At 42.5% G+C, this 25,594-nt stretch overlaps 1 protein-coding gene across 1 annotated transcript in view; it reads left to right on the forward strand.

Moving 5' to 3' along the window:
• Positions 1–25,594, forward strand: part of LOC126190822 (venom dipeptidyl peptidase 4-like) — a 382,023-nt gene that overhangs the window by 61,535 nt on the left and 294,894 nt on the right. The window contains exon 3 of the mRNA XM_049931391.1: positions 14,908–14,993. Coding sequence (XP_049787348.1) covers positions 14,908–14,993 — 86 coding nt within the window. The remainder of the gene's footprint in view (positions 1–14,907; positions 14,994–25,594) is intronic.

The following is a 25,594-nucleotide window of genomic DNA, read 5'->3' on the forward strand; positions in this document are numbered from 1 at the left end:
TGCAAGCTTCTTCATCTCCTAGTACCTACTGCAATCTACATCCTTCTAAATGTCTAGTGTATTCATCTCTTGGTCTCCCTTTACGGTTTTTATCCTCCACGCTGCTCTCCAATACTAAATTGGTGATCACTTGACACCTCAGAATATGTCTTACCAAGCGATCCTTTCTTCTACTCAAGTTGTGCTACAAATTTCTCTTCTCCCCAATTCTATTCAATACCTACTCATTAGTTATGTGATCTACCCATCTAATCTTCAGCATTCTTCTGTAGCACCACATTTCGGAAGCTTCTATTCTCTTCTTGTGTAAACTATTTATCCTCCACGTTTCACTTCCATACATGGCTACACTTCATACAAATATTTTCAGAAACGAATTCCTGACACTTAAATCTATACTCGATGTTAACAAATTTCTCTTCTTCAGAAACGCTTTCCTTGCCATTGCCAGTCTACATTTTATATCCTCTCTACTTCGACCATCATCAGTTATTTTGCTCCCCAAATAGCAAAATTCATTTACTACGTTAAGCGTCTCATTTCCTAATCTAATTCCCTCATCATCAACCGATTATATTCGACTACATTCCATTATCCTCGTTTTGCTTTTGTTGATGTTCATCTTATAATCGCCTTTCAAGACACTGTCCATTCCGTTCAACTGCTCTTCCAGGTCTTTTGCCGTCTCTGACCTAATTACAATGTCATCGGCGAACCTCAAAGTTTTTATTTCTTCTCCATGGGTTTTAATTCCTACTCCGAATTTTTCTTTTGTTTCCTTTACTGCTTACTCAGTATACAGATTGAAGAACATCGATCATAGGCTGCAATCCCATCTCGCTCCCTTCCCAACCACTACTTCCCTTTCATGCTCCTCGACTCTCAAAACTGCCATCTGATCTCTGTACAAATTGTAAATAGCCTTTCGCTCCCTGTATTTTACTCCTGCCACCTTCAGAATTTAAAAGAGAGCATTCCAGTCAACATTGTCAAAAGCTTTCTCTAAGTCTACAAATGCTAGAAACGTAGGTTTGTCTTTCCTTAATCTATTTTCTAAGATAAGTCATAGGGTCAATATTGCCTCAGGTGTTCCAACATTTCTACGGAATCCAAACTTATTTTTCCCGAGGTCGGCTCCCACCAGTTTTTCCATTCGTCTGTAACGAATTCGTGTTAGTATTTTGCAGCCGTGACTTATTAAACTGATAGTTCGGTAATTTGCAGATCTGTCAACACCTACTTTCTTTGGGATTGGAATTATTATATTCTTCTTGAAGTCTGAGGGTATTTCGCCTGTCTCATACATCTTGCTCATCAGATGGCAGAGTTTTCTCAAGGACTGGCTCTCCCAAGGCTATCAGTAATGGAATGTTGTCTACTCCCGGGGTCTTGTTTCGGCTTAGGTCTTTCAGTGCTGTGTCAAACTCTTCGCGCAGTATCATATCTCCCATTTCATCTTCATCTACATCCTCTTCCATTTCCATAACATTGTCTTCAAGAACATCGCCCTTATATAGACCCTCTATATACTCCTTCCACCTTTCTGCTTTTCCTTCTTTGCTTAGAACTGGGTTTTCATCTGAGCTCTTGATATTCATGCAAGTGGTTCTCTTTTCTCCAAAGGTCTCTTTAATTTTCCTGTAGGCAGTATCTCTCTTACCCCTAGTGATATACGCCTGTAGATCCTTACATTTATCCTCTAGCCATCCCTGCGTAGCCATTTTGCACATCCTGTCTATCTCATTTTTGAGACGTTTGTATTTCTTTTTGCCTGCTTCATTTACTGCATTTTTATGTTTTCTCCTTTCATCAGTTAAATTCAATATTTCTTCTGTTACCCAAGGATTTCTACCAGCCCTAGTCGTTTTACCAACTTGATCCTGTGCTGCCTTCACTATTTCATCTCTCAAAGCTACCCTTTCTTTTTCTACTGTATTTATTTCCCCATTCTTGTCAATGGTTCCCTAATGATCTTCCTGAAACTCTCTACAAGCTCTGGTTCTTTCAGTTTATCCAGGTCCCATCTCCTTAAATTCCCACCTTTTTGAAGTTTCTTCAGTTTTAATGTACAGTTCATAACCAAGAGATTGTGGCCAGAGTCCACATCTACTCCTGGAAATGTCTTACAATTTAAAACCTGGTTCCTAAATCTCTGTCTTACCATTATATAATCTATCTGAAACCTTTCAGTATCTCCAGGATTCTTCCATGTATACAAACTTCTTTCATGATTCTTGAACCATGATTAAGTTATGCCCTCTGCAAAAGTCTACCAGGCGGCTTCCTCTTTCATTTCTTAGCCCCAATCTACTACGTTTCCTTCTTTTCCTTTTCCTAATATCGAATCCAGTCACCCATGACTATAAATTTTCGCCTTCCTTCACTATCTGAATAATTTCTTTTATCTCAGCATACATTTCATCAATCTCTTCGTCATGTGCAGAGCTAGTTGGCATATAAACTTGTACTACTGTGGTAGGCGTGGGCTTCGTGTCTATCTTGGCCACAATAATGCGTTCACTATGCTGTTTGTAGTAGCTTACCCGCACTCCTACGTTTTTTATTCATTATTAAACCTACTCCTGCATTACCCCTATTGATTTTGTATTTATAACCCTGTATCCACCTGACCAGAAGTCTTGTTCCTCCTGCCGCCGAACTTCGCTAATTCCCACTGCATCTAACTTTAACCTATCCAGTTCCCTTTTTAAATTCACATTCATACGAACACATATATTTGGAAAGGAGGCATATCTCACTCACTTACCATTTGGAAAAAAAAATGTAAATGTCGTGTGACTAGGGCCTCCCGTCGGGTAGACCGTTCACCGGGTGCAAGTCTTTCGATTTGGCGCCACTTCAGCGACTTGCGCGTCGGTGGGGATGAAATGATGATGATTAGGACAACACAACACTCAGTCCCTGAGCGGAGAAAATCTCCGATCCAGCCGGGAACCGAACCCGGTTCCTTAGGATTGACATTCTGTCACGCTGACCATTTTTTTTTTCAAAAGTTTAATCTCATTTTGTTTGATATTGTTCGTTGCATTTGTTCGGTGCGGATGTCCCATGACACGCGATCAAGTTCAGTTTTCAGCCGTTGACTCAGTTTTTTATAACAGAGAGCACCTAACCCTCTGACCTCTTTCTGAATACTAGCTACATATGTGAATATCTCCTTAGTATTTATTCCTACTGAAGACACTGTATTAGACAAAGCTGTCTCTGTTTCATCTACTTTTTATTTACATTGGAGAGCAGCGCATTACTTTTTCAGTCTCCTTACCAAAACTGTGATCTAAAATTTTAACATTCTATTGTAATTCTTTAATAAGTTAACTGTGATTTACTACGGCTCCTTCCGCAGTGGTGAGTCTTTTTCCAAATTTTGAGCCACTGCCCCCTGTTCCTTTATCATATTCTCAATTTTTTCATCTGCCACTTTAAAATTTAGGTTAGTATCCCTAATACATTTTTCCAACCTATCAACTGTGTTATTAAGTTCTTTCATAATTTTTATCAACTGCTGCTTTGTGTCTCTAGCACTTTACTCTATTCCCTTATTTGTTGCTTCGAGTTTTTGGTATTTTCTTCTAGGTTCTTGTTAGTTTCCCTAGCAGTTTCTTCTGTTTTGTTGTTAGTCGTAGGATTTTTTGTTTCGTTGATCATTTTCCTCTTGTTTACTCACCATAGCTGAAAACACGGCCTGCTTATTAAATTCAGAACCACTGATTTTGTCAGGTTCATTTTCTGTCGTCATTCTTTCCTTAACCACTGTCTGAGTGTCCGACTCAGCAGCATTTTCTGTGGTATCTAAAATACGGGGTGTTCAAAAAGTCTCTACGCAGTGCCGTTTGATTGTTAGCCGCGCGTGCCGTATGCCGCAGTGAATATATTGAAATGAAACTCAGTGAAAGACAAGTTATTAACTTATTGAATATTCACTTTTATTTTCAAATTTTCACATTAAATATTGAAAGTGTCCTCCCTGTTGTTGAATACACAATTCAGTTCGTCGAATCATGTTTCCAAACACAAGCTGTAACATTTATTCTGTAGCAGAAGCAGTGAAAGTGGATGCTGCAGTTTTTAATTCTTCGGTGGATTTTGGACGGTTTTTATAGAGAGTTACTTTCGCTTCACGCCAGAAGAAAAAGTCAGGTGGTGTTAGGTCAGGCGATCGTGGAGGCCAAAGTCACTGTGAAATTATGCGATCACGAAAAACATCAGCAAGCCGTGACATTGAAACGCGAGCTGTATACATGTTGCACCATCTTGTTGAAAATAACCGTTCAGTATTTCACTTAACACAAATTCTCCTATGAATCGGTACAGAATATCCTTGCAGTATCGTTGTGCGTTTATTGTGTCGTTGAGAAATATGGGACCCACAATCCGACATCTAGAAATTGCAATCCCATCTCCTATTTTCACAGAATGAAGTGGTTCCTCATGAATACACAATGGCTTTGCAGTACTCCACATTTTGGGTGGTTCATGTACCCGGATAAGTGAAACCACGCCTCACCAGTGAAAAACGTTTCATTAAGAATATCCCTTCCATTTTGTTGAACGAAATTTTTGAACCATTGACAATAATGCAGTCCTTTGCCATGATCAGTATTTTTCAGTTCTTGCACGACTGTCACTTTGTATGGGAAAAGCTCTAATTTTTTCCTTACAGCTGTGTGGGCCGTTACGACACTAACATCGATTTCCTCGGTGATTTTTCTTACTGACTTGTTCTGACTCATGGACATTTTATCGGAAATATCGAGTAGTTTATCCTCAGACAAAACGCTAGGACGACCACTTCTTGGTGCATCTGTCACTGAACCCGTACTTCGAAATTTGTTAATCAAGTCTCGCACAGTATCGCGATGTGGGAGTGTTATCTCTGGGAAAACTGAATTAAATGTTTGACGAACTGAAACTGTGTATTTACCGCCAGATTTGAACACTTGTTCAACTAAAAACACACGTTTTTCAATGGTTAGCATTTTAACAGTGACAAAATCGAAACAAACGAACAAAGGAACTAAACTTAAACGTTCACGTCAACATGTAACGACACACACCAACGATACTACTGACGCTGGCTGAGATAAACGAAACAGTGGAATGTTGGGAGAGTCCACTTCAAGGGAAGTAACCCAGGCAGGCGAACAATCATACGGCACGCGCGGCTAACAATCATACGGCACTGCGGAGAGACTTTTCGAACACCCCATATTTAATAGGACTACCTGACCCTCGTTACCTACAATATCATTCATCTTTACTACAGGCCCTTGTTTTGATTTTGCAAGCTGAAATACATCTTGCGTGTCTAACAAGTCAGAGGTCTCCTGGGGCCTATTCTCGCTAATATTTGGTTCAGTCATTTTACTTTAGGTTGTACGATTGCTACTAAGTAACATGAACTATATACAACAGTATTCTATTACCTTAGCTTACTTTGAAAATTGTATATTTTACTGGGAGGGGTGACGCTCTGCTGCCTCGCCGTGCGTCTAACTCCGCACTTCAGCTAGAGCGCCTCCTGCACACCCTTTCTCTGCTGCTGTGCTGTGCTTAGTTTCTATCCACGCGACGCCGTCGCGTTGCGTTCTCCCTCAGGTTAAGTGGCTTGCCTTGTCACGACGGACGTCGCTTTCTGCTTTTTTCCGCTACGATCTCTTCTGGAGCAAATTGCATTTTTCGCTATGCGATCCTTATCACTTTTCGTGACACACTTCCTGCATTAGTTCACACAATTTTAATGTTACGCACTGCAAGCGCTTCTCACATTTATTGTTCACTTCCAGCTTCTTTTCTCATCGCGCTTTTCATCGACTTCGTATTCACTGCAATTGTCCACTGTTATCCATACAAATGTGCGAGAAATTCGTCTCCCCACAAGGGATACCAAGGGCAAGAACACCAAACTCGTACTAACCTTCCATAAATGTCTCAGCTTAGCCGATGAGTCCATAGATAGTGGTATAAGGGGCCGTGCAGTATATCTGACCACGCTTCCCACCCGAGTTTTGCGATAGTTAAGCCAGTCTGACCATGAACTGACTCAGTGAGCCGTCGCGTAGGAATTCTTACTACCTGTATTGTGGTGCCGGCCGAGTTGGCCGAGCGGTTCTAGGCGCTAAAGTATGGAACCGCGCGACCACTACGGTCGCAGGTTCGAACCCTGCCTCGGGCATGGATGTTTGTGCTGTACTTAGGTTAGTTGGGTGTAAGTAGTTCCAAGTTCTAGGGGACTGATGACTCAGAAGTTAAGTCCCATAGTGCTCAGAGCCATTTGAACCATTTTTGTTATGCGGTGATGCTCTCATAGTTTCATGTCCCCTTACAGGACCGTGTCAGAGCCGCTGGTTCCTGAAAGTGCAATACTACGAGGTGCATTCAACTTCTAAGGCCTCCGATTTTTTTTCTAATTAACTACTCACCCGAAATCGATGAAACTGGCGTTACTTCTCGACGTAATCGCCCTGCAGACGTACACGTTTTTCACAACGCTGACGCCATGATCCCATGGCAGCGGCGAAGGCTTCTTTAGGAGTCTGTTTTGACCACTGGAAAATCGCTGAGGCAATAGCAGCACGGCTGGTGAATGTGCGGCCACGGAGAGTGTCTTTCATTGTTGGAAAAAGCCAAAAGTCACTAGGAGGCAGGTGAGGTGAGTAGGGAGCATGAGGAATCACTTCAAAGTTGTTATCACGAAGAAACTGTTGCGTAACGTTAGCTCGATGTGCGGGTGCTTCGTCTTGGTGAAACAGCACACGCGCAGCCCTTCCCGGACGTTTTTGTTGCAGTGCAGGAAGGAATTTGTTCTTCAAAACATTTTCGTAGGATGCACCTTTGGAAGTAGTGCCCTTTGGAACGCAATGGGTAAGGATTACGCCCTCGCTGTCCCAGAACATGGACACCATCATTTTTTAAGCACTGGCGGTTACCCGAAATTTTTTTGGTGGCGGTGAATCTGTGTGCTTCCATTGAGCTGACTGGCGCTTTGTTTCTGGATTGAAAAATGGCATCCACGTGTCATCCATTGTCACAACCGACGAAAAGAAAGTCCCATTCATGCTGTCGTTGCGCGTCAACATTGCTTGGCAACATGCCACACGGGCAGCCGTGTGGTCGTCCGTCAGCATTCGTGGCACCCACCTGGATGACACTTTTCGCATTTTCAGGCCGTCATGCAGGATTGTGTGCACAGAACCCACAGAAATGCCAACTCTGGAGGCGATCTGTTCACAGTCATTCGGCGATCCTCCAAAACAATTCTCTCCACTTTCTTTCTCCCGAGGTTGTTTCGGTTTGTTGTCACACGATGTTCTGCCTTCATTAAACTGTCGCACCCACGAACGCACTTTCGACACATCCATAACTCCATCACCACATATCTCCTTCAACTGTCGATGAATTTCAATTGGTTTCACACCACGCAAATTCAGAAAACGAATGATTGCACGCTGTTCAAGTAAGGAAAACAGTTCTCGTTCTCGCCGCTGGCGGTAAAATTCCATCTGCCGTACGGTGCTGCCATCTCTGGGACGTATTGACAATGAACGCGGCCTCATTTTAAAACAATGCGCATGTTTCTATCTCTTTTCAGTCCGGAGAAAAAAAATCGGAGGCCTTAGAACTTGACTGCACCTCGTATTGTCTATGTTTCACATAATGAAACGGGAAGAACGTTTTTTGTGCAAATAACTTTTACATGGGGTGCCATTACGGTGCGGTCATTTAAGGAACACCAAAAAATGAACGTGTTCACAGTGGTTATGAGGTAACGGTACGAGAGCGTGGTCTACCGCATGGTTAGATCGAAAGGTATCCTGTCGATCACTGCCAACGATGGCGCACACTCTGTTAACTTGAGCGTACAGTCGGTATAGTTCGTGTAAGATCGTGCATCTTCGGTTATGCCAAAGTTATTCATTTGTTTATTAATATCAACGTTTCCTGGAATTGTAAAATTACTGAAAAATTTATGACCCGTGGACTCCTCCTAATGCCTGAGAGCAAATCGCAACTTTCGTTAGTAAATATTTGTTAATAACACTTACTTGATTCGCACCGGAATAAATGTACTTTCCCCACGTATCGGTTTGCTAACAGTACGAGCGATTTCTGCATCGGCACCTCATCCCACAGGCTCTGAAAGCGCCAGATGGCCAACCGCCACTTATAGCTGCTGCTGGCTCTTTATTCCGCACGTACTGCAGCACTGATACGTTCACTTCAAGTATGAAAATAGCGAACCTGGAAATCAAGAAAAATGCGATCTTATCCGCAAATAATGGGTACCTTTCACATCCCCCTGAGTAATTTTTTTTTCAAAATTGAGATTTTTTCGTTCAGACGAAATCGGAATTTTGGAAACATTAGAAACGTGGTATCTCTGTTCCTAGGATCAGCCTTTACGCCATAGATCATTTTATTTTGTGCCAGTTACTTTAAATATTCTTATCTCTGGATGTACGTTGCGTTTATTTTTGGTAGATTTGGATGTTACGGTAGTCAGTCCGGTTACAACAAAGTTGCGGCTACTAATCCCTGTATCTATCATGATCATCACTATTTGCTCAGGATTTTTTGTTGTTAAGAGGTTGCGTATGATTTCGCAACGATTTAAACTTCGAGTGGGCTCCTGAACTAATTGTTCAAAATAATTTTCTGAGAAAGCATTCAGTACTATTTCAGAAGACATTTTATGCCTACCGCCGGCTTAGTCTTGCCAACACATCGGACGTAGATTGGAGCCACGACCAACTATAATTGTATGAATGTGGTACCTATTTGAAATAAGACTCAAGTTTTCTTTTAACTGTTCAGTAACTATATTTCTGAGTCAGGGAATCGGTAAAAGGACAAATTATTAATTTATTCCGGTTGTGAAGTATAGTCTCTACCGTACTAACTCACAGGAACTATGTTCAAATGTGTGTGAAATCTTATGGGACTTAACTGCTGAGGTCATCAGTCCCTAAGCCTACACACTACTTAACCTAAATTATCCTAATGACAAACACACACACCCATGCCCGAGGGAGGACTCGAACCTCCGCCGGGACCAGCCGCATAGTCCATGACTGCAGCGCCCTAGACCGCTTGACAGGAACTATCTACTTCAATTTCACTCCAAGGTAAACTACGTCTAACAGAAATAAACACCCTCAACATTAATTGAATTTAACCTGTCCTTTCTGAACACGGTTAGGTTCTTTGCAAAAATGTCGGCTCTACTTACTTCCAGCTTTAGCTAACTTTCTGAACGTATATAAATTTGAGCTTCAGTGCTTTCTGTTGGTGCTTGGAGCTCTGGTTCTTTCCCAAGGCAGCTACGACGATTTACAACTACAATACCGATTGCTGCTAGGAGGATCTTCCTGCGTTTGTCATTCACCATTTTAGACTGACACCTTTCTGTAGTTTCGCGAGACCTTCTGCCCTAAAACACTGCCCAGTCTCTTTTACACAGCCCCCGCTACCCGTGTATCCGCTTCCTGTGTGTAGTGGACCTCTCTCACCTAGTAAACGGACCCCAGAAACCGACCACTCTGTTGCGTAAGTCGAGGAATCTGCAGCCCTCATGGTCGCAGGACCGTCTGAACCTCTGAGTCAGACCCACCCCTTGGTTCCATGGCAAAGGTCTGTTCTGTCAACGGTGCTACAGATAGCAAGCCTTGCCTTCATCTCCCATGTGAGGCTGGCAATATTTACCACTTGAGGTAGCCGCACAATCTTCCGATCCAAAGGCACACACATCGTTGGTACCGAGATGAGCCACCACACACAGTCGTCTGCACCTTGTGCTCTTCATGACATCCAGAAGCATCCTTTACACATCTGAAATGATTCCTCCCAGTAAGCACATAGAGTACACGCTGGCTTCCTTCCCCTCCTTGGTAGCGATATCTCTAATGGGCTCCATTACGTGCCTAATGATGGAGCTCCCAACTACCAGTAGACCCACCCTCTGTGAATGCCCAAACTTCGTGGGCCGAGAGGCTTCCTCTGGAACAGGGAGAGAGACTGCATCTGGCTCATTCACGTCAGCCACAGATAGCACCTTAAACTTGTTCGTCAGATGAAATGGTGAGGCTCTCAAAAAATGGCTCTGAGCACTATGGGACTTAACAGCTATGGTCATCAGTCCCCTAGAACTTAGAACTACTTAAACCTAACTAACCTAAGGACAGCACACAACACCCAGCCATCACGAGGCAGAGAAAATCCCTGACCCCGCCGGGAATCGAACCCGGGAACCCGGGCGTGGGAAGCGAGAACGCTACCGCACGACCACGAGATGCGGGCAGAGGCTCTCAGATCCGTCTCTGGGAAAAACTTTTGCTGCATGCCACACCTCGGAACGACCTCACACTCCACCACATGTGAGGCGTCATCCTCAGGGCAGCCACATAGGATGTGCTGAACTTTCCTCAGATCCCCATGTGTGGTCCCCCAGTGTGATGCCCATTGATAGCAGGTTCAAGCTGTCCGACTGAAGCTAACAGTAAATTGTAGCGAACGAGAATGGCCAAGGCCACTATGGGTCAGGAGCCCAGTGGTGGTGTGTGAGTGGTCCGCTGCTAGCAACACAACAGTATCTTTAGTGACATTTTATTGCCAGGCGGAATGCAAAGAGTAATGTAACTGTCCTGAAGTGTCGTGCACTCCCCACGACTCACACAGAGATGATCGCAAAGTAAGTCAGGAGACGCTACACTCCCTTTGTTCTTGACTCACTCAGCTCGCATCTCACTTTCTTGACCCTGTGGCCCTCCATCCTGTTTCGTCTCTGTCAGATATTGTTCTTTGTAATAATAATGGCATCTCTGTTACATAATGATTTTTAAATCTACGATAATGCATTTATATATTACTTGTTTTTATTTTTTTATTTAACCTTATCAGTTTAATGCTTTCAGGATCCCTCTTACATTGGACCACGGTTTACGATCTAATTACAAATCTTATTACATCACAGATATTTAAAAAAATCATTTTTAATACACTACTACCCATTAAAATTGTTACTCCACAAAGACGATGTGCTATAGACGCGAAATTTAACCGACTGGAAGAAGACGCTGTCGTATGCAAATGATTAGCGTTTCAGAGCATTCACTCAAGGTTGGCGCCGGCGGCGACACCTGCAACGTGCTGACACGAGGAAAGTTTCCAACCGATTTCTCATAAGCAAACAGCAATTGGCCGGCGTTGCCTGCTGAAACGTTGTTGTGATGCCTCGTGTAAGGAGGAGAAATGCGTACCATCATGTTTCCGACTTTGATAAAGGTCGGATTGTAGCCCATCGCGATAGCGGTTTATCGTCTCGCGACATTGCTGCTCGCGTTGGTCGAGATCTAATGACTGTTAGCAGAATATGGAGTCGGTGGGTTCAGGAGGATAATACGGAATGCCGTGCTCGATCCCAACGGCCTCATATCATTAGCAGTCGAGATGACAGGCATCTTATCCGTATGGCTGTAACGGATCGTGCAGCCACGTCTCGATCCCTGACTCAACAGATGGGGACGTTTGCAAGACAACAACCATCTGCACGAACAGTTCGTAACGTTTGCAGCAGCTTGCTTATCAGCTCGGAGACCGTGGTTGCGGTTACCCTTGACGCTGCATCGGAGACAGGAGCGCCTGCGATGGTGTACTCAACGACGAACCTGGGTGCACGGATGGGAAAACGTCATTTTCTCGAATGAATCCAGGTTCTGTTTAGAGCATCACGATGGTCTCATCCGTGTTTGCCGACATTGCGGTGTATTCGTCATCGCCATATTGGCGTATCACCCGGCGTGATGGTATGGGGTGCCATTGGTTACACGTCTCGGTCACCTCTTGTACGCATTGACGGCACTTGAACAGTGGACGTTACATTTCAGATGTGTTACGAGCCGTGGCTCTACCTTTCATTCGATCCCTGCGAAACCGTACATTTCAGCAGGATAATGCACGACCGCATGTTGCAGGTCCTGTACGAGCCTTTCTGGATACAGAAGATGTTCGACTGCTGCCCTGGCCAGCACATTCTCCAGAACTCTCACCAATTGATAACGCCTGGTCAATGGTGGCCGAGCAACTGGCTCGTCACAATACGCCACTCACTACTCTTGATGAAGTGTGGTACCGTGTTGAAGCTGCATGGGTAGCTGTACCTGTACACGCCATCCAAGCTCTGTTTGACTCAATGCGCAGGCGTATGAAGGCCGTTATTATGGCCAGAGGTCGTTGTTCTGGGTACTGGTTTCTCAGGATCTATGGACCCAAATTGCGTGAAAATGTAATCACATGTCTGTTCTAGTATTATATATTTGTCCAATGAATACCCGTTTATCATCTGCATTTCTTCTTGGTGTAGCAATTTTAATGGCCAGTAGCGTATAATGTGTGCGCTTTGTTCCTTCTGCATTCATTAAACGCTTGCCTATTACACTCTCTTGGTTGAAATTTTTGATCTCTCCACCTTTTCCTTGGTCTTCTTCAAGTGCTTCTGCCCATTGGGTAATAATTCATCATTAATCTAGGCACCTGTCGTATTTGATCCTTGTGACATAGTCCTTCCAGTTCTTTTTGTTTTCCTTAATCTGCACATTGAACTTACTCACTCCCAGTTATTCTCCGATGTTACCATTAATCCTCCTGTCAGATAGTGTGCACCCATTTAGTCTTTTTAAGAATCGCATTTCCTGTGCTTGTATTCCACATACATTCCTTTTTGTTACAGTCAGTGATTCATTTCCACACGTCATAGCTGGTACTGACATCGTTTCGTAGAACTTAGAGTTTCCTTTTCTACTTTAGTTCTGAGTGTTCTAGAGGTAGTTCCACTATGTATGCAAATATTCCTGCTTTCTTTTGTATGTCCGTTTCTGCCACGAATGAAATAGTATTTCCTAAGTGTACTTTGTTTATTTTCTGGGTATTTATTATTGTTTTGCTGGGCATTATACAACGTAGCTGTTGTGGATAAAATATGAGCAGCTCTTTCGAGTTATGATCAGCAATCGCAGTCTGATCATAAGCAAAGAGTAGTGTCATAGAATAAGTCTTTTTGTTGAAGTCAGGAGTATGAAGACTTAATTTATCCATTGCGCTAGCATTACGTAAGTATAAGTATTAAAAAGAATCTGAAACAAACTGCATCCTTGTCTTACTCTCAATCCACTCACGGTACATTTCATGAACAAGAGTCAACTAAAGCCTTACCTTTGGAGTGCTTACATTTCGGAGAAAAACACCGGAAGAACACATCTGACATTGGGCAAAGGCTGTTAATGCCAGTAACAAAACATGTTTCGGATATAAAGTTAGCTACCATGTTTCTGAAACTTTTTTGATTTGCACATGCTTTATGTCTCGTTGTACAACACATAGTTAAGAAGTCCATACAGAAGACCTGTGACGAGCTCAAAAGAGCTGTTATGTTTTTCAAACAGAGTCCGTTTGCCTGAAGGAACTTGCCGCAATGCAAGAAAATTAAGAGAAAATGACGACTGAATCTGAAACAACGTGTCCCAGTGAGATGGGCCTCTTTTTACGAGATGTTGCAAATATTTCTTTCAAGTAAAGTTACCGTAATTTTTTTGTCTCGCTGTTCTGGGAGCAAAATCGATAACTTTAAACTTAAAAGATACAAACTGAGAGATAATCAAGAGGCTATATAGATTTTTAAAGTTTCCGAAGAGATAACAAAATATGTGTCCTCAGAGAAAAGAGTTTCACTAGCAAAAATGACGATCTTGCCGATATTAATGGGTCAGTAACTAAAATCTTTAAAGACAAAAATAAAGAATGCCCTCTGAAATAGATTCATTGATTAATAACTTGCCTAATGGGTTGCCAAAAAGGTTTGGGGCTATCTCCAGCAACGAACTGATTAGCGAGGCAAGTTGCTGGATCGCCGCCTCAAAAAACAAGAATTTACAGATGACATAACATTTCAGGACTGCTATACGTAACTTATTGCAAAAATGAAAGTGTTGATTGTTCAACAAGAACGAAGACACCTAGTTTCTCAGACAAATACCACAGCAAGGCATAAGAATTCTTCAGTCTAAGAGGAATTTAGTGAAACTATCAGTCAGCTAGAAGAAAGTGACAACCTAGGACACGGAGTGTTTGTGGAACTTCATGACAAATATGTGCCTAAGACAGTTTCGCCTAGAAAACAGCTACCTCTTAAACTGGTAATAAACCAGGAAATTGCAGGTTCTGAAAATATTATGTATTCCAGCTACGGCAGTGCTCTGTGAGCTTGTCTTTCCAAGCACAGAACAAATATACACCGAGAAAAGAAACCGACTCATTTAAAGTAAAGTAGATCAAATTTTATTTGTAAATCATAATGCTGATAATTTTTCTTTCTTTGGTATTCGTGCTGATGGTCAATAATGACTGTAGACACATAATTACAGTTATGTTATATTATTATATTGTTTCCAGTAAAAGTATAAAAATAACAAGAACCAGTTTAATTTTTAAAATTCTCTCACTTGATAAAAATATTTAGTATTTTGTAAGGTTTTTAATTTTTGTAGCAGACGAAGCACATGACTTTCAAATCTCAAAACTAGCAGGGACGTAACATAAACTTCTTACTCCTCTTTCTCTATTCTTTCAAAATAGGGCGATATCGGATAAAAATGCAAAAAGGGAAGGTCCCTTCCTTTTGTTTAATTCTGTGAATGAATGGTAAGTGGAGAGTTATGAAAAAGAGGTAGTTTATTCCAGTGAGTGAACATTTCTGACATGATCTCTGGAAACAATGGTTTTGCCCATCTTTACTTTAGTAGTGAGTTGACATATGGGAAGTTTCAGAGATGGAAGGCCTACAGCTTATTGTCCCAGGACGTACCACGCTTACCAGTGATGTGTCATTTGTTACAGCTTCCGTACTCCTCTTCGAGTATGAGGACGAGGTACGCGCTTGGGACGTTTCTACAGATGAGACGTACGACGTGGTGCCGAAGGAGGCAAGTATTACAAGACGTTTATCTTACACAAAAGTGCTTCTAGATTGGATGATGTAGTTATAAGCTGTAGAAGGCGATGGCACGGTGAGTCACTTCGTTCACAGCTTACACAGCAGTATAAAAAGAAATATCAAGTTGACTAGAAACGTTTAGCTTTCTGATGATTCCTCGACAATTTGTAAGAAATGTTTTATTATGATTTCTTAGTAAATGACATCGATTTCTACACATAACGTTCGGATTTTGCACAAAATAAGCGTTTATGATGTATGATTTTTGCTTAAGACAGTACAAATACCGAAACAGTATCAACACAAGTAACATTATGTATTAGAAAACATTGGTTATAGAGAAAGCTCTCGTAATGAATTAGATATTAACTTTCAGCTGTTTCAAAATTATCATCATGCATTGAATTTTAAATCTGTGAACCAAGATGCACACTATCTTTCAACTCATGGAAATATTTCTGGAAGGATATTGAAGTTTATTTGATGGAGTTTGGCTTAAAATTCTCCCTTTTCAAAGCAAATTCCTTCATACTTCACAGTAGGGAGATTGAATGGGCTCTGAAACAAAAGCTCCATTTTTTTCCTTCTGTAAACAAATCGGCCGCTTGCCCTAGTTCCCTTTATGTAAACAAACCAATCATTTGGGCTCCTAGTTTTGTTTGTTTCGAATCTAATTAATGACTCACAACTGTCACTTTAGTTACCGCAATTCATGGCTGAAGATGGCCATTAAGTGGTGCGCTTGTCCTCATGTTTGTACAGCTGTCAAATTGCTTTTAGTCTGATCTTAATTATCACAAATTATGATCAAAAATTGTCGATGTGCCCTCCCCACTCCTATAGCGCATTCCTATTTGGAATCCCCCCCCCCCCCCGCGCCACCAGCTGCCTCCCCGCCCCCTCCTTACTGACACCACTCTTCAGCTAGTCACCTTCATGAGACGGGACTTAGCAGACGTGTTCTGTCTGTACCTTGGTCGATTAGCAGCAGCGCCAGCAGCAAAAAATTCAGCTGATATTCGCGATTAATTTTTTCGCAGTTTCCAGCAGAGTATTGAGCCCAATAGTGTTTACTGCCACTATGACACAATTTACAGTTTTGTGGCTATTTACTACAATTCTGCCGATTTTCCCCTGCTTTATAAGACGAGAAAATTTCCACAGTGTCATATTTTAACAAATACACCAATCAATCCCTGCAATGCATTATTTAACAAACATTTGCACTCCTGTTATGTACCTGCTGCAAGTGCACCACCTCCATTGCTGTTTACAGTTTTGGAGGAATTCACTCCAATTTTGTCGATTTTATCTCAGTATTCCAGAGACATACAGGACCGTAAAAAGCTAAATAATTAGAACAGTATGACACTGACCTGCCCACTGCAGGTGGTTGCTCCCGTCGGTACCAATGATGTGTGTCACTTAGGATCAGAAGAGATTCTCTCTGGTTTCTAGCGGCTAACAGATGTGGTAAAGGCTGCCAGTCTTGCTTGCAAGATGAAAGCAGAGCTGACGATTTGCAGCATAGTCGACAGGACCGATTGCGAACCTCTGGTACAGAGCCGAGTGGAGGGTTTGAATCAGAGGCTCAGAGAATAGGTCAGGTGTCCTCTATACGCAGGAGGCGGCTACACGGGTAACAGGCGCTGTGTGGCGTGGACTGGGCGGTTTTTTAGGTTAGAGGGTCTCGGAAAAGCACAAGAAGGGCTTCAGTCACAAAGGGTGCAGGCTGAACACAGGAAGAACGTAGATACAGCAACCATTGCTTCAACAGTTGTAAATTGTCGTAGCTGTGTTGGGAAAGTACCAGTGCTCCAAGCGCTTATAGAAAGCACTGATGCTCAAATCGTTATAGGCACTGGAAGCGGGCTAAAGCCGGATGTAACCTCAGCCGAAATTTTCGCGAAAAACCTAACGGTGTTCCGAAAGGATAGGCAGAACACGGTTGGCGGTGGCGTGTTTGTTGCTGTCAGTTTAAGTTGTCGCGAAATTGAAGTAGATCCTTCCTGTGAGTTAGTATGGGCAGAGGTCATTGTTGGCAACCGGAATACAATAATAATTGGATCCTTTTACCGACCTCCCAATTCAGATGATACAGTTGCTGAAAGGTTCAAAGAAAACTTGAGTATGATTTCAAACACGTACCCGACTCATACGATTATAGTTGGTGGTGACTTTAATTTACCTTCGATATGTTGGCGAAAATAAATGTTTAATTCCGGAGGTACGCTTAAAATATCATCTGAAATTGTGCTAAACGCATTCTCTGAAAATTATTTCGAGCAGTTAGTTCAAGAGCCCACGCGAATAGTAAACGGTTGTGGAAACACATTTGGCCTCTTAGCAACAAACAATCCTGAGTTAATAACGAGCATCAAAACCGATATAGGGATTGGTGAACACAGGGTTATCGTAACGAGATTGAATATTGTAATCCCGAAGTCAAAAAAGCAGATAAAAATTCAAAAAAATGGTTCAAATGGCTCTGAGCACTATGCGACTCAACTTCTGAGGTCATCAGTCGCCTAGAACGTAGAACTAATTAAACCTAACTAACCTAAGGACATCACATACATCCATGCCCGAGGCAGAATTCGAACGTGCGACCGTAGCGGTTGCTCGGTTCCGGACTGTAGCGCCTAAAACCGCACGGCCACTCCGGCCGACAAAAATTCACTTGACGCCTTCCTGGGAGACAATCTGCACTTATTCCAAATTAATAATATAAGTGTATACCAGATGTGGCTTGAATTGAAAGAAATAGTATCGGCAGCAACTGAGAGATTTATACCAAATAAATTAACAGTCGATGGAGCTGATCCTCCTTGGTACACAAAACGGGGTAGAACACTGTTGCAGGAACAACGAAACAAACATGCCAAATTTAAACAGACGCAAAATCCCCAAGATTAGCGATCTTTTACAGAAGCTCGAAATTTAGCGCGAACTTCAATGCGAGATGCTTATAACGGTTTTCCACAACGAAACTTTGTCTCGAAACCTGGCAGAAAATCCAAAGGGTTTCTGGTCGTATGTGAAGTATGTTGGCGGCAAGAAACAATCAATGCCTTCTCTGCGAGATAACAATGGAGATACTAACGAAGACAGTGCTGTGAAAGCAATGTTACTAAACACAGCCTTCCGAAATGCCTTCACAAAAGAAGACGAAGTAAATATTCCAGAATTAGAATCGAGAACAGCTGCCAACATGAGTAACGTAGAAGTAAATATCCTCGGAGTAGTGAAGCAACTTAAAACACTTAATAAAAACAAGTTTTCTGGTCCAGACTGTATACCAGTAAGGTTCCTTTAGAAGTATGCTGATGCATTAGCTCCATACTTAACAATGATATACAACCGTTCGCTCGACGAAAGATCCGTACCCAAAGACTGGAAAGTTGCACAGGTCACACCAATATTCAAGAAAGGTAGTAGGAGTAATCCACTAAATTACAGGCCCATATCGTTAACGTCGATGTGCAGCAGGATTTTGGAACATATATTGTGTTCAAACATTATCAGTTACCTCGAAGAAAACTGTCTATTGACACAGAGTCAACATGGGTTTAGAAAACATCGTTCCTGTGAAACCCAACTAGCTCTTTATTAACATGAAGTGTTGAGTGCTATTGACAAGGGATTTCAGATCGATTCCATATTACTGGATTTCCGGAAGGCTTTTAATACTGTACCACACGAGTGGCTTCTAGTGAAATTGATTGCTTATGGAATATCGTCTCAGTTATGTGACTGACTTTGTGATTTCCTGTCAGAGAGGTCACAGTTCGTAGTAACTGACAGAAAATCATCGACTAAAACAGAAGTGATTTCTGGCGTTCCCCAAGGCCCCATAGGCCCTTTGCTGTTCCTTATCTATACAAACGATTTGGGAGACAATCTGAGCAGCGTCTTAGGTTGTTTGCAGATGACGCTGTAGTTTATCGACTAATAAAGTCATCAGAAGATCAAAACAAATTGCAAAATGATTTAGAAGAAATATCTGAATGGCGCGCAAAGTGGCAGTTGACCATAAATAACGAAAAGTGTGAGGTCATCTACATGAGTGCTAAAAGGAATTCGTTAAACTTCGGTTACACGATAAATCAGGTAATCTAAAAGCCGTAAATTCAACCTAGGTATTACAATTACGAACAACTTAAATTGGAAGGAACACATAGAAAATGTTGTGGGGAAGGCTAACCAAAGACTACGTTTTATTGGCAGCACACTTAGAAAATGTAACAGACCTACAAAGTAGACTACCTACACTACGGTTGTCCGTGTTCTTTTAGAATACTGCTGCGCGGTATGGAATCCTTACCAGATAGGACTAACGAAGTACATCGAAAAAGTTCAAAGAAGGGCAGCATGTTTTGTATTATCGCGAAATGTGGGAGAGAGTCACAGAAATGATACAGGATTTGGGCTGGACATCATTAAAAGAAAGGCGTTTTTCCTTGCGACGGAATCTTCTCACGAAATCCCAATCACCAACTTTCTCCTCCGAATGCGAAAATATTTTGTTGACACCCACCTACATAGGGAGAAACGATCACCACGATAAAATAAGGGAAATCAGAGCTCGTACGGGAAGATATACCTGTAGGTGTTCGTTCTTTCAGCGCGCTATACGAGATTGGAATAATAGAGAATTGTGAAGGTGGTTCGATGAACCCTCTGCCAGGCACTTAAATGTGATTTTCAGAGTATACATGTAGGTGTAGATGTACTCCACATTAAACAAAACGCACAATGCATTATTTAAGAATAAATACGCTATGTTCCACTGTAAGGAATTTATCACTGTATTATTAGTGTGCTAAGGAACAGTGATATCGCAATCAGTTCACGTAAGAGCAGCGTAACAGCATGAGATTTATTCTGTACAGGTAAACAACGGAACGAACGATTCTACAGAGAGGTATCCCCATCGCTCAGTTACACTAGCATCCCACATCTGTGCCGCTAACACTGGGACAGGATGGGGAAGGCAATTACGCCTTTGTGTAAAAACATACTTCCCTGCTACCCGCATGAAGTCCACCTCATCTCTGTACTGTGCCAGTGCAGCCCATCTCCGCACCGCTCACCACTACAGCCACCACTGGCCACTGCACTCTGTTACGTGTGGTGGTCACAGTACTCACCGCTTCACATCTGTGAAGGAGGAGACGCAGCCTCGGCCAGCGGCCGCGGGTGGTAGCCGTGACCACACCTTAAATAAGAGAATTAGAAACTTCTGCTCTCGTAGACAGGCATGCATGCAGTGGCTTGAGCAGCAGCCCCCTAAGCTCTGTAAACACCTTCCCACCCACCAACCCACAGACATGTCTATGCATGCTAGCTAGGAGCAGATGCATTGTCGTTCGTCATCACGCCGATCACCACTTTAACTATAAAAAACTTACTTAGGAATGAACTTCCATTTTAGTGATGTGCAATCTGATCAGAAGTATCTGAAACATACCAGTGGATGTTAATATGACGATGTATGTATCACTCGAATCGTACTAGTGGACATTAAAATGAGATGTGTATACCGCTCAAATCGTATGCCGCATATAAAGAGAAAAACTGTAGTAGACACATTTGAGATGTACACACAGGATATACAGTGCACTGTAAGTGCCTCGTTTTTTCGAGGTATTGTACCACAAAACCCTCTAGAAATCAACATTAACATTTCGACATTATTTAACGTTTTTCGTCTTCTAAATACAAAGGAACAAAGGAGAAACAATATGATTACAGTAGCGTTTACACCACACAGACAAGTGAGGCAAAGACTGTGTTTTATTTCCACAATACTCTGAAAATACGGGAGATCCATAGAGAAAAGAGACTACCATACATCACGCTTCTTTACCCCTCCTCTCCACTATGGTTGCATGGAACAGGATATTATAAGATATAGAAAACATGGATGACATCGAAAAGAAGTTCAAAGAAGGTGAATCGTTTTTGCATTATCGTGAAATGGATGAGAGACTGCCAGGGATGATGCCCTCGAAGAACATTTTATACAAGAGGGTTATTCGGAAAGTAAGGAACGATCGGTCGCGAAATGGAAAATACAGTAAAAATCTGATGAAATTTTCACAGATGCGTGGGGCACTGTGCCTAGTACGCCCGTCGATCGCGTCATGTCACTCTTTTCAGTTCCGAGCTCACAGTGAGAACGTAAAGATGGCTAGAAATGAGCCTCTCCCGTCAAGTGTGAGGGCCTGGCGAAAGATTTCGCCTGAAGCTATGCAATCCGCATAACATAACTGTCATGCGATTCGTTCTACACGACTGTTGTCGGCCGCACTGTGCAGGGGCAATGAAGATGGGAAGTGTTTGATCACCCACAATACAGCCCATAATTGGCTGCCCCTGAGGTTCATCTCTGCTCAAATGAACCGCTGGCTATAAAGACAATATTTTGACACAGACAAAGAGCTGCACCCCAGAGTAGAAAATTGTCATAAAGCACTGGCGGCTGTCTTCTATAACGAGGGAATTGAAAAGTTGGTAAAATGCTACGACAGATGTCCAAGTCTGAGTGAAGAATGTGTAGAGAAGTAACTGGAAGGTGTAGCTAACAGCTGCAAATAAAACAGTTTGATTTTCACTGTGGTTTGCATTTCGTGACCGATAGTTCCTTACTTTCCGAATAGCCCTCGTATCTTGTTGCTTAGTTGTTGGTGATATTTTCAGAAATGTGACCCTATTAATATGCCATCACAATTATACATTTTCTCTTAGAAGAACATGTACAGTAACCATTTTCACGTCGTCTGTGCTGTATGTAAACGAGTAATGATACACAGACAATATCATTGCAATAGCAAACTGCATGCAGCTGGGGTCTTGTGTCTCCAATAGAGAAGTTAACTGGGCGTTCCGTCACTGATTAAACATATTTTACAATAACCCCCCTCCCCCCGCCCCCCAACCAAGTGTCAAAAGAAGTTATTTCATTCTGAAGACGAAACTTTTTTTAGTACCATCCATCCCTGCTTGAATCGTGAATGGCGCGCGCAAAGTGGAGAGAAAATCTATTGGCCAACCTACGCAATTTCTCTTTGCAGTCATTTCGTGATACGTATGTGGGAGACGGTAATACATGGCCCACAAGACTTAAAACAATTGGCAAAGTGATCGTCGTTACTAACTCAATTTGCTACATCTATACTACCCCACATGTTTCATTCCGGTAACGTAAACTCGGTCGGAAGTTAGAAACAGTGTGAAACAATATTCATCCTACCGAACGATATTCTTCAGTTTCTCTATAGCGCAGGCTTTATGGCTACGGCAACAAGCCCTTAACTTGCTTTTATGGAGCAACTTTAATGGTTCTTTGGTGCCGACAGGGTTCGCGAGTGCTACATTCAGTTCTTTAGCGACTTTTGCAGCTGTCGTCCTCTTATTTTTCGTCACATACCTTTTAAATGACCGCTAGCTGTGATCACACTACACATACGTACGTTGACGTTGACTTAGCGGAACTTGTTTTTTCCGCTTTGCCTGTATAAATCTTAGATAAGATGCCTCTTGAATGACCAAAGCACTTGGGCTGCTTAGGTTACGGAAGCACACACCAGCCGAACGCAATCAATTTGCCCATGTTCGAATTCAGGTAGGCCGAGGTGCCGACATAGTGGCCGCAAGACCATGACTGACAGATGTGCTGTATTGATGACATTACACAGACGTCCTACGCGATCAACCACAACAGCGCGACCAGCTGGATCGGCTGACATCTACATTTTATGCTCAACCTCGCATTTCTCGCGAATTCTGTATTTTTCTGTCTAACTCCTGAATTGGTTCCGTGTGCTGCAAGAGCATGGCAGTAATGCCTTTAACAATGATATGCCTGAGTCTATTAGGTACATATATCGCCTCATTTTATTAAGATATATAAAATAACAATACAGTATTTGTGGGAACAGTTTATGGTGCTTTTTTCTTAAAAAACGAAGGAATAACGGGATGTACATTGTCCAATCCACCACATGCTGATGATATATAGCCAATCTTTTTTAAGCGTGTTGGTTTTTCGTAATATTCTCAACTACGAACATCGAAAAACACATCATCTGCACTTCTCTATGTCGGCCTCAAATAGGAGCCTGCATCTAAACACAAATTCTGCAAGCCACTATACAGTACTCGGTGTGGCTTACATCTTCACAGTGTTATCGATTTTCATTTTCATTTTCATCCCCTCCTTCCCCCCCATCCCACACATACTGCTCAAGCAAAAAAAAAATTGCATTGTCTATAGACATCCCTACATACCTCACTCCACCTTTATGTTTATGAAGAAATATGCCTTCTTTCCATGAGTTTTTTCTTTCTTGTTGTATATTTGAATGGAATGTACCCACCTGTATGATCCCAGCAGCCACATGACGCAATGTTGTTGCTTCACAGTTCAGCAACACCCATTCACATAACGTGATTTTATGAGTAGTAACGATGATGATGATGAGGTTCCGTACTCCAATGAGCGTAGGGGACGATGCGGGAGACCCGCACCGCCGTACTAGGCAAGGTCCTAGCGGAGGTGGTTTGCCATTGCCTTCCTCCGACCGTAACGGGGATGAATGATGACGATGAAGACGACACAACACCCAGTCATATCGAGGCAGGAAAAATCCATGACCCCGCCGGGAATCGAACCTGGGACCCCGTGCGCGGGAAGCGAGAACGCTACTGCAAGGCCACGAGCTGCATACTGACTAGTAATAGTATTTTGTCAACCAACCCCTTCATACATTTCTCCCAGTCTGTCGTCTGCTTATTGCTTTAGGTACCTATCCTATGACCTGTTTTTTTTGCTCAGCAGGACATATATCCGGGAAATTCAGTATAGTACACCTTCCCGCCACCTCTTCATTCAACATGACCACCCTGGACCGACAAGTTTCAGTTTGGTACCCCTTCCCCATCACTCCATACAGATGTGGACTCTCATGATTGGTAGTCATTCACTTGTGGAGTGCTATATAAACCCAGTAGCTGTGGAAACGATGTTAGAGTTCACCGGTATGTATCATTTTACCACCAACGTATCCATGTGTGTTAATGCCAGGACAGCATCTGACACTGAGTTCGAAACTATAGTTGAAGTTAAAAATGTGCAGTGAAGTATGAAAGTGAGGCTACTTCAAATAGTGGGAGCAACTGTGCAATAATCCGATATTGCAGTGTCCCCAAGCGATATGTGTATGTGAAATTAATTTTTCTTTGTAATTAGGTGGAATACATACATACAGACCATTGGTTGGATTGTGGATGTCTCCTATGGAGACGTCTGTACAAAGTACGAGGGTCGTTCCGAAAGTAATTCCTCCGATTTTTATTTATGGAAATTACAGGAGTTACATAAATCACATCAGCACAGCTAAATAGAGAAATATTTCAACTACAGACTATCATTTTTCCACATAGGCACCACCATTCGTTAGGCACTTTTGCCAACGATGAACCAGATCCAGCATGCCACGCTCGTAAAAATTGGAGCAAGCTGAGGCTAACCATTTCCTTACAGCTTTGACAACAGCATCCAGGTCTTGAAAATGTTGGCCACGTAGTCCATCTTTCAGAGGCACAAAGAGACGAAGTCAGAATTTGCTAAATCGGGGTTGTACGGTGGATGTGGTAAGAAAGTCCAGCCGAATTCTGCAATGACTTGCACGGTCGCAAAACTGGAGTGGGGTCTGGCGTTATCATGTAGCAGGTGAAAGCTGGTCTTCTTTTCTGACCTTGCCTTCGCAATCCGGGCTTTCAGCTTAGTGTCGTCCTGTAGCGTGTCGCATATAGCCATTCCATGGATTGTCTTTTGGATTCCGGCTCGTAGTGGTGACACCAAGTCTCATGTCCGGTGACGATGCTGTTCAGAAAGTTGTCACTTTCATCTTCATGTTTATCCAGCAGGTTCCGAAAAATTTCCATTCGATGAGTCTTTTGTTTTTCTGTAAGCATCCACGGGACCCATCTCGCACTCACTTTGCGATAACCAAGATGTTCCAACATTACACTGGAGGTATGAATTAAAAAACGCCTTCAGTCACAACTTTTCGGATCAAATGGTTGAAATGACTCTGAGCACTATGGGGCTTAACATCTGAGGTCATCAGCCCCTAGACTTAGAACTACTTAAACCTGACTAACCTAAGGACAGCACACACATCCATGCCCGAGGCAGGAGTAGAACCTGCGACCGTAGCAGCAGCGCGGTTCCGGACTGAAGCGGCTAGAACCGCCCGGCCACAACGGCCGGCCATTTCGGATCCTGTGGGTCCATCATCAGATGTAATTTGTTTTAATACATGCTTTATTTCTTCTCTTGAACGAGGTGAAATGCATATTCCTGTCACGAAAAGGTTTAAGGTTAGGTTATGATTTTCATAAGTCAAACGCGGAAAATATGTGCGAAGTAATGGAAAAGATGAACAATGTAAACTTACCACATAATCAAAGAAAAGCGTTTTAAACGTTTTTGTACCAGCAAACATTCTTTTCTACATAGTATTGTCAAAGATGAATTTATTCGTAATGCTAAATATATAACTATTAAACAATTGACATATG

The sequence above is a fragment of the Schistocerca cancellata genome, chromosome 6, assembly GCF_023864275.1.
Source record: "Schistocerca cancellata isolate TAMUIC-IGC-003103 chromosome 6, iqSchCanc2.1, whole genome shotgun sequence".
Taxonomy (NCBI): Eukaryota; Metazoa; Arthropoda; class Insecta; order Orthoptera; family Acrididae; genus Schistocerca; species Schistocerca cancellata.